The 16216-nt window shown below is 36.9% G+C and overlaps 1 protein-coding gene across 2 annotated transcripts in view; it reads left to right on the top strand.

Moving 5' to 3' along the window:
• The window catches only part of LAMP2 (lysosomal associated membrane protein 2), a 34027-nt gene extending 18013 nt beyond the window's left edge, over nucleotides 1-16014 (top strand). The window contains exons 5-9 of one of the 2 annotated variants that reach the window (XM_037512011.2): nucleotides 789-976; nucleotides 2390-2509; nucleotides 5760-5820; nucleotides 6200-6364; nucleotides 15509-16014. In XM_037512011.2, coding sequence (XP_037367908.1) covers nucleotides 789-976; nucleotides 2390-2509; nucleotides 5760-5820; nucleotides 6200-6364; nucleotides 15509-15648 — 674 coding nt within the window. In that variant the 3' untranslated portion in view covers nucleotides 15649-16014. Of the gene's footprint in view, nucleotides 1-788; nucleotides 977-2389; nucleotides 2510-5759; nucleotides 5821-6199; nucleotides 6365-8869; nucleotides 11276-15508 lie in introns of those variants that run through there. The other variant, XM_054695578.1, reaches the window with a different exon arrangement.
• Nucleotides 16015-16216: the final 202 nt, after the last annotated feature.

Raw genomic sequence — 16216 nt, forward strand, 5'->3', positions numbered from 1 at the left:
TGGTTTTGTAACTTTATATGACTTTGTAGAGATGTAATAATTTCTTACCAGTTCTGGAAAACAAATAAAAAGAGAGGTTGAAATGCCTGTTGATTTGCTGTAGGGGTAACACAAATAAAAAGGTTTATTCGGGGCCTCCCCAGTGGTGCAGTGGGTTGAGCGCAGTGCTGTGAAGCTGTCCTCAGCCTCTGCAGTGTCATTCAATCCCAGCTGGCCGGCAGGAATCCCACATGGTGTGCAGACCTCTCTTGTGTCCGCTGCTTCCCTCAGCAGTGTATTTCTGTTGTCTGCCTGTTCTGCTCCCTGCTCTGTCTCTGGTGAATCCTCTTACCCTCCCGTGCCTCTGGCCTGTACCCCAGCTCTTGTATAAAAATAAATGAATGTTTTTAAAAAAGGTTCATTTATATTTAAATCCTATAATAATTTCTAAGCAGTTTTGTGTGGTTAACACTGTCCTCCCATATATAGCGGTTGTATGTGGGAAAGAAGAGGGCTGCCTAGCTAGGGGTGAAATGTTTTCAAACTTAAATCACACTGATTTCTTGCATCAGAGGCGGGTGAACTTCCTTGGGAATAAAGGGAGTTAAGGGTCTGAAAAGATGAATGTGTGTGCAGCAAGAGTGATTGCACATGTCTGGAGTCTGTTGCTGCACCCCAGACAACCTCTGTCCTATTTAGTTGAAAATAAAACTACCAAGGTATTCTTTCCTGGCCTTCTCTTAGGAAAAATATTTTGTTCTTCCCTGACCTTAATGAATTCAACTTTAGTTAACTTTGTCCTTTGTTAGAATATCTGTGTTCTCAAGATAGAAGTGCAACCACAGTGACTCCCACTGTTCCTACTACTACACCATCTCCTACCACCACACCCACTCCCGAGGAAAAACCAGAGGCTGGAAACTATTCGGTCAGGAATGGCAATGGTACTTGTCTTCTGGCTACCATGGGACTGCAGCTGAACATCACTAATGGGAAGGTATAGTTGTCTTTTTTTATTTGTATCTTTTTGCAAATACATGTATCCTGCTTTCAGCCCAAAGAGCAGTGTTCCACTAGAATGGTTTCATTTTATTTATTTATTTTAAAAAAGATTTATTTATTTATGCATACAAGAACTAAGGTGTAGACCAGAGGTGCAGGGGTGGGAGGAGGATGAGAGGATTCACCAGAGACAGTGGGGAGCAGAACAGACAGATCTACTGAAATACATTGCTGAGGGGATCAGCGGGCAAGACAGGAGATGTCTGCTGCACTATGTGGGTTGCTCCCTCGCTGGCAATAGTTTGATAGTGTTGTCTTTAACCCCTGAGCCACCAGGGAGGCCCTGGTTTCATTTTAAATGGAGATTTGACACTGACTTGTTGAGTTTTGATTAGTTTGGAGTTAATTGTAACCATGAAGAGTTATGTACACTGTCAAGGTGTTAGCTTAGCCTTCAGGAAACCTACCATTTTATTTATTATTTTTTAAAGATTTATTTATTTATACAAGCATTGGGTACAGTCAGAAGCATGGGAGGGTGAGAGAATTCACCAGAGACAGAGCGGAGAACAGAACAGGCAGACTGACGAAATACACTGCTGAGGGTAGCGGTGTGCATGACAGGAGAGGTCTGCTGCGCCATGTGGGAACCTTGCGGGCCGGCCGGAATCAAACCGGTGCTGCGGAGGCTGCAGACAGCTTCACAGAGTGGCGCTCAACTGCCTGCACCACCAGGGGAGGCCCAGCTTTTTTTTTTTTTAGATTTATTTATGCATACAAGAACTGGGGTACAGGCCAGAGGTGTAGGGGTGAGAGGACACACCAGCGAGAGTGGGGAGCACAACAGGCAGATCTCCTGAAATACACTGCTGAGGGGAGCAACAGGCAAGGCAGGAGAGGTCTGCTGCACCATGTGGGTCAGCTCCCTGGCCAGCCTGGATTGAACTTATGCTGCAGTGGCTGGCGATAGTTTGATAGTGCTGTCTTTAACCCCTGCGCCACCAGGGAAGCCCAGCTGTCTGTTTCTTAATTTGATAATTCAAGTCCACGATATCACTTCTAGTTGCAGTGTTCCACTGAAGCTACAGAGGGCGTGCCAAAGAACAGATCTAATTTCAGAGTCCTGTGACTTAAAACAAGCTAGGCAGATGGCTCTTGGGTTCCATAAAAATGTGCGTTTTCATCTGGCTCATTACTGAGGTAGCATCCCTCTTGCTTTTTTTTAAGTCATCTGAATCATAGCTTGAGGGTTGTGCCAATTTTGCTTGAGAGTAAGACACCATAAACTTCAGTATCCAGACAAGGATTTTTGTTCTCCACTGTAGTCACCTTAGAGTATAAAGTTTTGCTGTAGGCTTTGATGGTTAATCTATACCTCTCCTCCTCCCCCAACTTCTTCCCCCTGAAGGTTGCTTCGATTATTAACATCAGACCCAATGTAATTGACTACTCTGGCAGCTGCAATCCTCAGACTGCTCTACTTAGGTTGAACAGCAGTGACATTAAGTATCTGGATTTTGTCTTTGTGGTGAGTAACTGGTTTGTCTAAAGTTAGGTTTATTCTCTTAGAAACATCTGAAAATATAAATATCTAAATAGTTGTGATTATAAAGTATAGTCCATTGATCCCTGTTAATTCCTCAGGGTCTGCTCAGTGGTTTGTGAGCTGGATCCTTATATTAATGTTCACCAAAAATGGTTATTCTGCTGTTAGAGACCCTAGGGTAGGAACAAGAATTAACACACATTAAAAAACCATCTATCCATATAGATACACGTAATGGTAAAATATATTAAGTAAAAAAATATAAAGTAATTGCTATATTATTTTTCTCTATCGGCTAGAAACTCTCATGGTTGTTTACTATAGGCTTGGGGGGTATACTACTTGTGATAGTATTAGTAGTAACAATAGCTAACATTTATTGAGTACTCAGTAAGTACTAGGCTCTGTGTTAAGTACTTTAAATGCATTAAACCAGCATCATGAATAATGGCAGCATTTGAGTTTTTGCTGCTGGTACTTGTGTCAAAGGCTGAGCTCTAAATAGGTTTTAGGTTAAGCATACTTGTTCTTTTTCTTGCTAGCATAAATTATTGGGGACCTTTATTTCTGCCTTTTCAGAAGAAATTTCTTATTATATCCCCATAATTTTTGAGGGGTATACATGTACAGGCTGTTGCAAATGGGAATGGGAAGAGCCATTGGTGAGGGGAAATGTTGAACTCACCAACAGTTACAAACTACATTATTGTGTAAGTGGATATAAAATAGTTCTGCTTTTCAGATAGATTACTGTATCTAGGAACGGGGAAATGGTCTCAATATCTGATGTATAAAAAGTAGGTATATTGTTTGTTTTCATATCTGTACTTGGTATCTAGTCAAAAACCTTTTTGTCTATGGAATATATGTCCAGTAATTGAGGATTATATTAGGCAATCATATATATATATATATATATATATATATTTAGGCAATTATGTTTCTTATTAAGAAAGATTTACAAAAGTCTTCTCCTTTTCAGTATTCAAATTAGCATATATATATATATATATATATATATATATATGACCTGCAAATTACTATTAAAAACATCTAGTAAGCTTGTCCTCTTCAATGTAGTAGAAGCAGGCCTCCTAGACACATTCTCTTTCAAGGTTATCTCATAAGGATTATATTATAGTCAATAATGATGAGGAAAGTAATATTTTAGGTTCATTTCCTCTTGAATGATTGAATTTGATCTTTGTAGCTTTAAGAGTCTAAAAGGAACATGGTTTCTTTGGTTGTTCATGGGGAAATATTTAATAATTATATCTAATTTGCCAGTAGACTATTTGAAAATGCAATCCAAAAATAGTGAACAGTTTAACCGTGCTATAGGCACTTTGAAGAATCAAGCAACACAAGTACCTACAATGTCACCAGAGTTCAGAGGCCTATCTCAACCCTGTCATCATAGATGCTTCTAAGGAGAGATTATCACATTGAATGTGTGTATAGCGGGCTATGCTGGGGTACAAAGGAGTCGGCCTGTATTTCTAAGGTGCCCACACTTTAGTGGTAGAGATATAAACACATACAATTACTGTTTTCGTAGAAGGCCTTCAGTGCAATGCTGAGGCTTTTAAACTTGATTCTTGGGCACTATAGTATTATGGAAAGTATATACAAAGTGCTAGACCAGAGGAAAATACCAAGTGATATGGGAATATAGAGGAGGGAGTGATTAATTCTGACTGAAGGAGAGTCAGAAAGGTCTAATGGAAGAGATTGCCTTTGAACTGGACATTTAAGGATGGGTCAGATTTGTACATAGGGAGATAAGGGAAGTAACTGGGAAAGTGCAGATTACTAGATAAAGGAACACCAAAAATGAGGCACGTGGCATATTTAGTGAAAGATAAGTATTGAAAAGTAGTAGGCACAAATTGTGAAGGGCCTTGAATGCTGGGCTCCTCTGCCTAAGGAGAGGAGAGATGTGGTAATTTTCTTAAGACCATCTTTATGCTTCCTCCTAAAATCTCTGGGTCTGTCTCCTCGTTTTCATTCCCCACTGCCTGTGCCCCGATTCCAGTGTGCATTACCTCTTCTTCCCTGGACGATTCCATCTCCTAACCAGTCCCTCTTCTACTCCTCTCCTAATGCTATGCATTAGTTTAATCTTCCCAATGGGCAGCTCTTCCTCAGAATCCTTCATTGGTTTTGTTTTTCAAACAAGATAATACCTAAATTCCATTGCAGGATATTCACACATTGTACCCCTCTCCCAGCTGCTTCATCATGCAGTGTAACCTGCATTTCTATCTTTGTGAATCTTTGCTTCTCTCCCTCTGTCTCCTATGTACATCCAATACTGGAGGAGAGAGTAGTAGTAACCAGGACATAGGCTCTGTAGCCAGACTTCCTGGATTCAAATTCCAGCTCACTGACTACTAGCCATGTAGCCTTGTACTTTGATTACCCCACATCAAAATGGGGTGTTGTGGTTATTCAACAAAGCCTCAGTTTTAAGAGGGATGCACTTAAGAAGCTCTCAGATACTAGTCTACTTGTGATTATGCTAATTTCCAGCACCACTTTTCCTTGTGCTGTTGCTGTTTCTGCTTATTCCTCAGTTGATTCCTATCCAATTCAAATGGCCCATTCCTAAGCTTGCATTATTTCTGTTCCTCCCCCAAGTTGGAAGTAATTTCTCTCCTTTTAAATTTCATAATTTACCACTGTCTTTTGTGTCTTATGGTAATTTATGTATTTATCTTAACTTTGTTGGAGATTGCAAACATGGTGGGCTCAGGACCCAAGGTCTAATTCATTTTGGCTGTTTCCTTGTACATACTAAACACTGAAATAAATAGAATGACTGATCAGAGGAGGGCTTCAGAAAGACAATAGGGAAGGAAAGGTTAGAAATGGAGGGGCTAAATAAAAGGCAGGGAGCCCAGTCGAGAAGCTATTGTGATCTAGCCAGAGGTGTTGAGGGCTCAGCAAGTTATAGGAGGAATATCATGGAGGGAGATGCATTGTTTGAGTGTCTTAAGAACCACACAATTACATCTGTGGTCTGAAAATCAAAAACAAAATGCAGAGGAAAGGGGTTTCCGTCACATTTTGAGTTGTTGTTTACATAGTTGCAGTTGATTCTGCTGACCTGGTCTAATTTGTGTTTTTATCTTCTGGGTAATAGTGTTAGATTGCTTTTCTTCTGTAGATATTAACTGTACCTGTATACACATATGATATGTTGATTAACTGGGGACTCTCTTTCAAACAGAAAAATGATAGCCGATTCTATCTGAAAGAAGTGAATGTCAGCATAGTCATTAATGGCACTGGTAAGCAATGGCCTGTGGGAAAAGAGTGGGTTACACTGAAGGAATAGAAACCATAATTATTTTACTACCAAATCGTGCCTTATTTAATGGGACAGAAAGTTCTATGTGAAAACTGTACTTTGACCACAACTTAAAATCAGTAACTTGGAATTATTGTTCAAGCTTTTGCAGTATCTGATATTTTAAAGCATGGTGGATAATTGTTAAGGATATGACAGAGTTCTAGACTCTGGGACATCTGTAGAAAGATAGGGGACCTAATGATCATAAGAATTGCTTTTTGTGGGTAGACCTTATACCCCAAGCTGTGAAATCTCCTGGGAACTGTCCCTTTTTATGTTGATATGAGAAGTTAATGACATATTTCTTTTCTTGAAAGATTTCAACATGGCAAATAATAATCTTAGCTACTGGGACGCCCCACTGGGAAGTTCGTACATGTGCAACAAAGAGCAGACTGTTCTGGTGTCTGAAACATTTCATATAAATACCTTCAGTCTAAGGGTTCAGCCTTTTAATGTGATGGAAGGAAAATATTCTACAGGTAAGAGTTGAGCAACTTTTATTAATAATTTATGTTCTTATGTTGACTGATAGGTGACTTTTCCTGTGAGTCACAGAAATTTAAGCACTGAAGTAGAGAAATAGGAATTTACCTCTTGGCTTTATGGTAGAGTATTAGCTTTGAGCAAGCTTTGTAACTCTAGAGTTCACTCATAATTTTGCTCAAAGTAGATTTTTTTGGTGATCTGAAAACAACATAACTCTTAAAATGTAAATTGATAGCATTAAGTGAGCTTGACTCTAGCTGTGGATGCCCTCTCTCCCCCTACCCCCCAACCCAGTTTGTGTTTGTGGGAAGTATGGTACTGGGGAGCAGCAGCACCTTTGAATATCTTGCGTCTGTCTCCTTGGGATCATCTTGCTAGAAACATGTTCATACCTGAATAAGAGCAGTTTGGTCTTAATTTATTAAAATGAAAGATTGCAGTAGCAAAGGCTCCAATATCATGAATTCTATTATGGCCAGCCAGAACGATCTGGACAGTTTTCAAAGCTTGTACCAGTGTGAAAGAGGCTTCTTGAAGTTCTGCTCAGGGTTTATCATGGTATTTATCAGATTTTAGTGAAAGCTTTGTGAAGGGCTCATTATAGTGTGTTTATTTGAATATGAGAGATGAATTTGGCATTATGAGGTTAAAACTTACATGAAGAAAAAAGGTACATAAAATTCCTTACATGGCTTTTCCATTTAAGCTAATTACATAAAATTGGGGGTTTGTGGATCACAGCTCTGCTGAGCAGAGCTATTCTAGTCATCCACAGTCTTTTTAACAATTCTGTTAGATGGAAATGTGGAAGTTGTTTTTAAAAGTAAATATACTGTGAGCCCTTCAACTGCCTTTGCATTAGTGCCAAATACTTGACTTGGTTAGGCTGAAATAAGTCAGGCTCTTCACTCTACCATTCTTGTGACCAGGGAGATTAATCATATTTATTAATCATATTTATTTTTTCTCCCCCTACCCTCCTCCCAACTGAGATTAATCACACTTTAAAAATATTTTCAAGAATTGATTTTCCTTTTGGTCATTTTTGCTGATAAACTTCAATTATTGAGATCCTTTAAAGTAGATTTATTTTTGGAGTCTTTATCTTAGCTCCCCTACATTATTATCTCAATTTTAGGTCTAGCTTTGTGTTTAGAATTTGAAATCATTAACAGTGTTAATATAAGCTCAAGCCTGTTTATCTGGGCAACTGTACTAGAGATGAGCTGTGTTCTTTTTATAATTTGACTTTGGTTTTTATGTACGTAGGATTACAAATGATACCCAATGGAGCACACAGCATATAATACTGATAATGAATGCATAATCTATTTGTGGAGCTAGAGTCTGAACTGTGGGTAGCTATAAATATAAACACTGATAAAACTTGACTGTATAGGAGGAGGAAATAAGACTTGTAGTAAGCTAAAGTGTTCTACTTTAGCATTCTACTTCTCTACTTCTCTAGGAACAACATAAAATAGTCTCTGTAGGTTGCTGGCCCTGGTCAGAATGATAAATGTAGTAAACATAGATTAGTAAGAAGTCTCAGGTTCTTGACTTTCATGGCCTCTCACACTCTTAAATTAGGGCTCTGCAAACTTTTTCTGTAGGCCCAGACAGTGTAAGTGCTTTAAGTCTAGGGGCCAGATGTTTTCTGTCACAATTATTCAACTCCGCTATTTTAACAGGAAAATAGCCATAGGCAGTAAACAAATGTGACTGTGTGCCAATAAACTTTATTTAAGGATACTAAAATTTGAATTTCATGTAATTCTTATGTGTCACAAAATATTCTTATGGCTTTTTTTTTTTTTTTACCCCTCAGCCATCTAAGATGTTTAAAAGCCTTTTTAGTTCTTAGACCCGATAAGACTCCAAATTTGCCAACCCTCCCCTTAAAGGATTCCAGATACAGCCTGTCCTTTTCCCATGATTAAACCTTCTTGATCTGTTCCCAGTTAAACTCTACTACCGAGAGGCTAATCTGACTTTAGAAATGGACTAGGTTAGCTCTCTTTGTCTCTGATACAGTAATACTCCTATTTTGGAAAGGACTTGGAATAGAAACATATACATGTATGTGTGCATGCATGCATTCCATACAATACCAAGTGTGTTTACTCAATTGTCAGTGCATATGCAGGTTTCCCTCACTAGCCAAAAGTAGGGTGTCCCTATTTGGTATGACCCAGGAAATAACCTACCAAATCATACCAAATAGAAACACTTCTTTTGACTAGTGAAGGAAACCTGAATATGTGTTCGTATACATGAATATCTATATAAAGAAACACATGTGAATGAAAGGTCATGTTAAGTTTTAGGATTTTGATTTTAAAACCATAATTTTCTATAGTTTTGTCATTAAAATATACTTGTCTTAATTACTAAAAGTTGATCTTGTTAAGAGCATTTCTAACTTTTGAATCAACATCTTTTACTTTCCAACATTCTTTTTTGATTATACTCATTATTTGTTACACACTTTTTCTCACCTACAGCCCAGGAGTGTTCGCTGGATGATGACACCATTCTAATACCAATTATAGTTGGTGCTGGTCTTTCAGGCTTGATTATCATTATAGTGATTGCTTACCTAATTGGCAGAAGAAAGAGTTATGCTGGATATCAGACTCTGTAACATTAATCCACATGTGATCTGTTATAAAAAAATAAAGCAAGTACAAGTTCCAACATGCAAAACTGTTCAATTTAAGGTATATTTAGCTGCAGTTGATTAGAATCAGTGGTATGGGGGGGCTTTCATACTTAAATAAAAATACCCCCAAAGTATAAATGCCAAATAAGTCATAGGGCTTTGCTTTCCCCAACCAAGGAATTTAAAACTGTTTCTACAGCAAAAGGCATGTACCAAATTAACTAGATTGTAGGTTCTATTTTATTGTCTTGAATTAGTGTTCTGGTGTTTTCACTTTAGATATTCTGAATAGAAATGCACAGTTTAGGAAAACCAGTTTTTTTTTTTGTTAAAAAAAAATTTCTTCCTGCATGTAGTCATTTGAGACAAGACATTCTGCAGTGGATTTGTACTTGCTCCTTTTGCATTTTTTGTGATTTTTGTTTGCAGGTTAACTTAGCTGCTTTGGCATTGCCGCATATCTGACCTATGAAAGATACACCAGTAGATTTGAACAGGGTCTAGTATTATGTTCTTAGTAATGAATGCTTTTCTAATACCTTTTGAATACATTTGTATTTAATGTGACTGTAATGACAAAAGACACAAAAGCTTTTTAAATTTTAGAATAGGTGTTAATCTTACTGTTAACCCTTTTTGAAGAAAAAACTGGATATTGCAATCTTTTAGATGGCAAGACACAAGACTATTCTAACTGGGCATTTCAAGTCATGTAGGTGCTTTAGAAATAATTGCTAGGCAATGCCAATATAGGGCATTAGTCCCTTGTACCCATAAATTGCGCTCTACGTGGAGTGCTAAAATTAATGTAGATTTTTCTTTAGCCTTCCAATATCCTTGTTGTTGGTAGTGTTTTTTTTTTTCCTTAAAGAAGAAATGCCAGTATGTCCTAGAACCTAGAAGAAGTGCACTTAGACTTATAAAAGTAACTTGCACCTAACCCAAAAGTCTTGGTCTTCTCTTAGTCTGTTGAAAAGTTGTTTTTTTTGTTTCCAGCTTGCATCGATTGCCACCACATTTACTAATTTGACTTTCACATTTAAATGGTTCTTTGCTAATCAAAACTTACATTGTCATTGTTCATTATGGTAGCATCATTATTAATTCATATACTTTGTGCTCAGTTTTGTTCTCTGGGGAGATGCAGCAATTGTCCATTTACTGTGCACCACCTTATGTTTATATGAGAAAGCAAAGCATTTCAGTTTGATAGTTAACACATCAACTATTTCCTGCTGCTTCAGGGAGTCTTTTTTTCTTTTTGATACTGAAATGGCTGAGCATATGTTAAAAAAAATTGTTAATATGCAGCTATATATGGAAGGGTTCCTGTTTATATATGGAAGGTTCCTGGAAGATAAGGAGTTACCTGGATTTCAATATATTAAGGGTATTGAAGGCATTTGGTAGTCTAGCTGTACGTACACACATACAGAGGCGATTGATTGTTAGCATCTGTATGTCTATAAGTACCTTTTGAATTACATTTGAGGGATAAATTTTTCTCCTACTTAGATTTGCTCTCTGTTTATTGAAGCCTGAAAAATCTTACTGGCTCAGAATCAAATTCCTGACTAGCCCTTCCCTTAAAGCTACATTGAGCTGCATTGCCAGCTTTAAAGCACCTTCTAAAGACTAATAATAAATTTGATTTCTAAAAGCATTTTATTTAAATAGTGTTTTAGTGTAAGATTGTTAACTTTTTAAGAATGCTTATAAGAATGTTGTGGGCCTTAGATATTTCTCACGAGTTAAGTTTCTTTTTTTAAATTAAAAATTAGAAGCACAAATGGGTGGCTTGGGCTTAATGCTGTTAATGTTTCTAAAAGTTTCTACATTTAGATTATATACCTGATTCATATTAAAATACCTCTAATAAGCTCTTTTATAGAAAATCTGACTTAATTGAATATTTTTGTATTTTACATGGGCCAGTTTACATACTGTTATTTACATGATTATTTCCTATACCCACATGTTCTTTGTACCTCTTGTAGGTTTTGTTTGTTTTACTGGGTTAACACCTTGATGGTCTAATACTTTATTTCATTCTGGGCATTTTTCATGTTTTAGCATTTGTATAAAGAAACTGGTCCACGTAAATACTTTTCATGTTTTTTTTTCCTCAAATGTTTAAACTAATAGTTGATGTATGGTATTTCTCTTTAGATATTTGCCTGTCCATTTGCTCAACATATTGCTTCTAAAACAAACAATAAAGATTCTTTTATTTCTTAAGGAAATTTGCTCACATTTTTTCCTTCTGGTTAAAGTCAAGATTTTGTATACTATACAACGGCAATTTCTTCCAAAAGGAAAAACTTTAGAAATGCTTTGAACAATAGAACTAAATTATTTCCAGAATGGCCTGTGTTACTCTCTGGAAATGGTCCCATGCTTTGGTCTCTACTGATGGTGGGCCAGCTACAGACTAAGAATCACCTATTATAAAAATTCAGACTCCCAAACTACATTCCTAGAGGATTTAGCTTAGTGGGTCTGGAATGGAATGAGTGTGTGTGTGTGTGTGTGTGTGTGTGTGTGTGTGTGTGTGTATGTGTGTGAAAGAGAGAAAACACACTAGCTGAAACTGATGTGATCTAGAATTTTTATTTCATAGTAGGAACTTGAGAGTAGTTCTTTGTACATTTTCCCCAGTTCCTAAATTGAGGCTGATATTTAGTATCTATACATAGCAGCTTTACATCGCAGTCATACAAAGTAAGCAATTGATCCAAAGCAAAATAGTTTTGTTTGCAACCTCTCTTCGATCACTCTAAAAATACTTGAACTTTTCAATTTCCATATAATGTCCCAGTCACGATAATGTGGCACAAAAACACAATTGCAACTTGACTTGGTAAGCCATGTGACTGCCAGTCAATCCTTAGGGTTCCCATCTCTTCTGCTAACTACCATGTGTCTCTCACCAAGCTGCTTAATTTCTAGCATCTCAGTTTCTTCATCTGGGGGCCAAGGTTTTGAAATCCTCTTATTCTTATTCCTTGGAGTGATAGTTTGTATTTCATGAAAATAAATGCACATTTGAGCATTGGTAGAAGGAATCTGATAAGAAGCTAATTGTTATGTATCACATACTTTTACATATGGTGTGTACCATCTGAAGTTTCTTATATTTTTCAGAAGCAATTCAGAAGACTCATTTTTAAGATTTTAAAGCATTTTATCTCTGTTTCATTAGGTAATGTTCATTGTCTTGGGCTCATCTCCTTACCTTTTACCCTAGTAGCTAAATATTTGCATCAATAATTACCATAGCTTGTTTTTGGAACTAGTATAGTAGACATGTTAGGGAGATATAGAGTAGCTTCAAGTATCTTTTTAGCTTCATGTGATATATTTGTCTTTAGAGTTAAGAAGTACACAATATCACACAAGAATGTGATTCTTCATGTTGGTTCTCCCAAAGAAACTTCAAAGAAATTTTGACCCAAATGGTTTTGAATAGTTTCACATGTTGTTATAAATATGTATGTTGGCTTTCTGACTCACACACTGAAAATGTATTCAGAGAAATTTTGAACTAACAGCAAATTGAAAATTAACAATATTTTTTAATCTGCATGAGACTTTTCATTGAAATTTTAATAGCCATGAAACTTTTTCTTTAAAAATCTTCACAGCTTCTTAACTGTTACAAACTCTTCTACAAACATACTTTTTCTTTACCCGAAATATTTTCGGTATCATCTCAAGTGTACATTAGTCAAATAGATAGGCCAAAATGACTTAATAGAATGAAATTTCCTTTTCTTCAGATGTGATCCTATTAAAATTACTGTTTTACCAAAATTTATTTCCATTAACCTAAAGAATTTCTAAAGGTTGAATTCATAAAATCAATAGTTATAAATTATACTTCACATACTAATTGAGAGCATTTTAAGTAAGTGACAGCATCTGGAAAGATCTTTGTATTAGCGGAATTGCCTTTTTGATCTACTCGGAATATTTGTGTTACATGAAAGCCTTATTGGCAGTATTTATGAAAGTCATTTCAGTACTAGGTCAAATACCCAATTTGGGAGAGAGGACTGTGAACCCGTTGCCAGAATAAGAAATTAATGAATTTTTTAAAAACCAAGTTATATTAAATCCAAGGCATAATACTTTATGGTACATGTCACCTAATAGTTTATATGCTCAGTGGTAATTTGGGAAATTGAAGGAGAGGCACTATTTGGGTGTTCTTGACACCATATATTCACAAGTCACATCTGGCACCCTCAGCTATCTGGATTTTTACCAGAACAAGAAGCAAATAAAAAAGATCACTGCTGGCAGCCAAAGTCGATGTCATAAAGTCCATAAACTCCAGGATTGCATCTTGTTCCCAGTTAATGCCCCAGAGGCTAGCAAAAGCCTGGCAGATTTCTAAACGCAAGCACAATCAGAACTTCCTTGTAGCCTATTCATTCTCATTCTTGACAGAATTCTAATAAGCTTAATTGGCTGATTTATCAGTCCTGGTAGAGTGCAGGCTAGGAGGAAAACTAGGACAATAAGAGGCTTGAGAAGGGAAAATATTTAAAGAGATGGTTCAACATTCTAGCTTCCTTCCCTCTGCAAGAATATCCTCATCTACAACATTCTTTCCTCTTTCCAGACTCGGGTTTCTTTTCCTGGTTGTTGCTTCTGGGATTTCTTTGCTTCTGCCTCCTAGGAGACTTTGTACCATTCAGCATCTTCAACCTGTCAGTTGCTGATGGCCATTTTCCTCATCCCATAAACATTTGAGTCTCTTTCACCCTGATGATACTCTTTATAGACCCTGTGTCCCTTTTCTAACTACTTCCATATTATCCTTTGTGCTAAACTTGTATGGTTCCCATCCCATGTTTTTGATCTCCTAACGGATAACTTTTCGTTCACTCCCAAATCTGTGGTCATTCTACTCAATTCCCACCCTCCATATTGCTAGATCCATTGACTTTTCTTAGACTTCTCTTATATTTTACACTATTCCATACTAATTGAAGCTATTTCCTTCCTTGGCTTTTCTACTTTTTCCTGTTCCTTTGTCTATGCCTCAAATACTGATGTACCTAAGGGCATTGTCTCTAAGTCTCTTTTTATTCTATTGATACTTGCCCTTGCTGAGAAATATCCTTGTCCATGTACTTTGGGTACTTGGTTGGGATCCAGGCCTCTAAAACAGTAGATCCAAAACAAAGTCTCCTTCAACAATTTCCTCTCCACCTCTCACTTCAACCCCCCCCCATAACTACAAACAACAGTGAAATACATATATTTTCCTTCCTGTATTCCCTACTTTGATGAATGGCACCAGCATCTACACAATCACTCAAGGTGAGTGAGTGGAAACCATTCTACTATCCTACCATACCCTGTCATCCATTTAGTCAGTTCTGCCTTATCATTAGATCTCTAGACTGTCTCTTCTACATCTGCACTTAGTTAACCCAATTTAGGGCCACACTGAGCAATAGAGATGGATGCCTTCTAACAATACCTCCAGTCTTACATCTGCTGTAACTTCTGAAACAAATATCCTGCTTAATCTTGATGTACTTCTTTTGTGGCCATTAGTATAAGGCCAAGTTATCTAGAGCACACAGTGCCTTTGTGAACTGGTCCTAATACACTTTTCCTGCTTCTTCCAGCCAAGAATATCTCTTTATCTGTTGTAGTTACGCCAACCTACCTGCATTACCCCTGAAGTGCTGTGTTTTCTTACCTTCCATTTTTTGGTCTGTGCTATATCCTATTCCTAGAGTTCCCTTCCATCACCCTTAAAAACTCAGCTTTAGTGTCACCTCTTTAAAATATGTCTTGTGTAACAAGGCTGACTTGAGTGTGCCTCTGAAATACATCCATGGCACTGCGTTGCCTTTCTCCTACTATAGGACATTTTGAAGTGATAACCACTGATTTCTTGTTTGACTCTCAAACTAGACTGAACATCATGAGATGAAGTTTTACCCTTAAGGCCAGCTTATATCTTTTCCCACTACTAAACCAGATTGCTATGCATTGAATTCTCCTTATGTCTGCTTTGTATAGTTGTTCATTTGGTTTATTTCATTAATACTTCACAATCTGGTGTTCAGGCACTGTGCTTCTACATCATCTTAACAGTTTAGCTCTGAAAGCTCACAGCCTGATCATCAAGGAAAGGCTAATTATATTCACCCATTATCGTCTGTTTAAGAAATCTGGGAAGCATGTGATCATTTTATATATCTTTCATCCCAAATGGCTGCATTTTGGGGGGTACTTAAAATGTACGATTTGGCCATTAGGAGAATCATTGTGGAACATCTCATTTGCTGGTAACTAATACCACTGACTTGTTACCTTGGTGTAAAAAACAAGTATGTTGGGAAGTTAATCTATAATCTATAATATACTTTATGATTATAGATTAATATAATGTACAGATTTGAAATTTTGTCAGTGTTTTTGTTCTCAATTGTCCTTTTTCCACATCTAGCGCAAGACTGCAGTGCAGATGACGACAACTTCCTTGTGCCTATAGCGGTGGGAGCAGCCTTGGCAGGAGTACTTATTCTAGTGTTGCTGGCTTACTTTATTGGTCTCAAACGCCATCATGCTGGATATGAGCAGTTTTAGAACTTACAAATCTGATTGATTGTATAAAATACATGCACCTAACAATTTTTTCTTGCCTCTCAGTTTGGAAACACTTTCCTCCTTAAGACTGATAATGTTGAAACTTTTAATTCTTAAATCAGTTCCAGATTTTGAGATAAGTCTTTATAATAAAAATTGTTCTCTTTGATCCGCTTAAAATAAAAATGTTATTTACTGCTCCTGAAGACAAGCTTTGTTAAAGAAAACATCGGTGTGCAGTGTTTGAAGGTCTGTCTTAAAAAAGCATTGATCAAATTTTGATCCTAGCCTAAGATGCCTTAAATTTATTAACATGGCGATTATTAGAATAAAATATGTAGTTATTAATGGAATTAATAAATATTATCCAACTACAGATGTTGTTTCAATGCATGAAAAGTAGTTTAATTTACACTTAGCACAATGCCTTTGCATATAGTTCATTGAATAAATATTGGCTTGGCATAAGTACCCATCAGATAGGCTACAACATGGTTTTCAGTTGAATGTCCTCAGGACCATCAGCATTTTTTTTAGGCTTGTGACTTTTGCTGATTTCTTTGACTTC

This window comes from Talpa occidentalis, unplaced genomic scaffold, assembly GCF_014898055.3.
Source record: "Talpa occidentalis isolate TD23 unplaced genomic scaffold, MPIMG_talOcc4v2.1 talOcc4.15, whole genome shotgun sequence".
In the NCBI taxonomy this organism is placed as follows: Eukaryota; Metazoa; Chordata; class Mammalia; order Eulipotyphla; family Talpidae; genus Talpa; species Talpa occidentalis.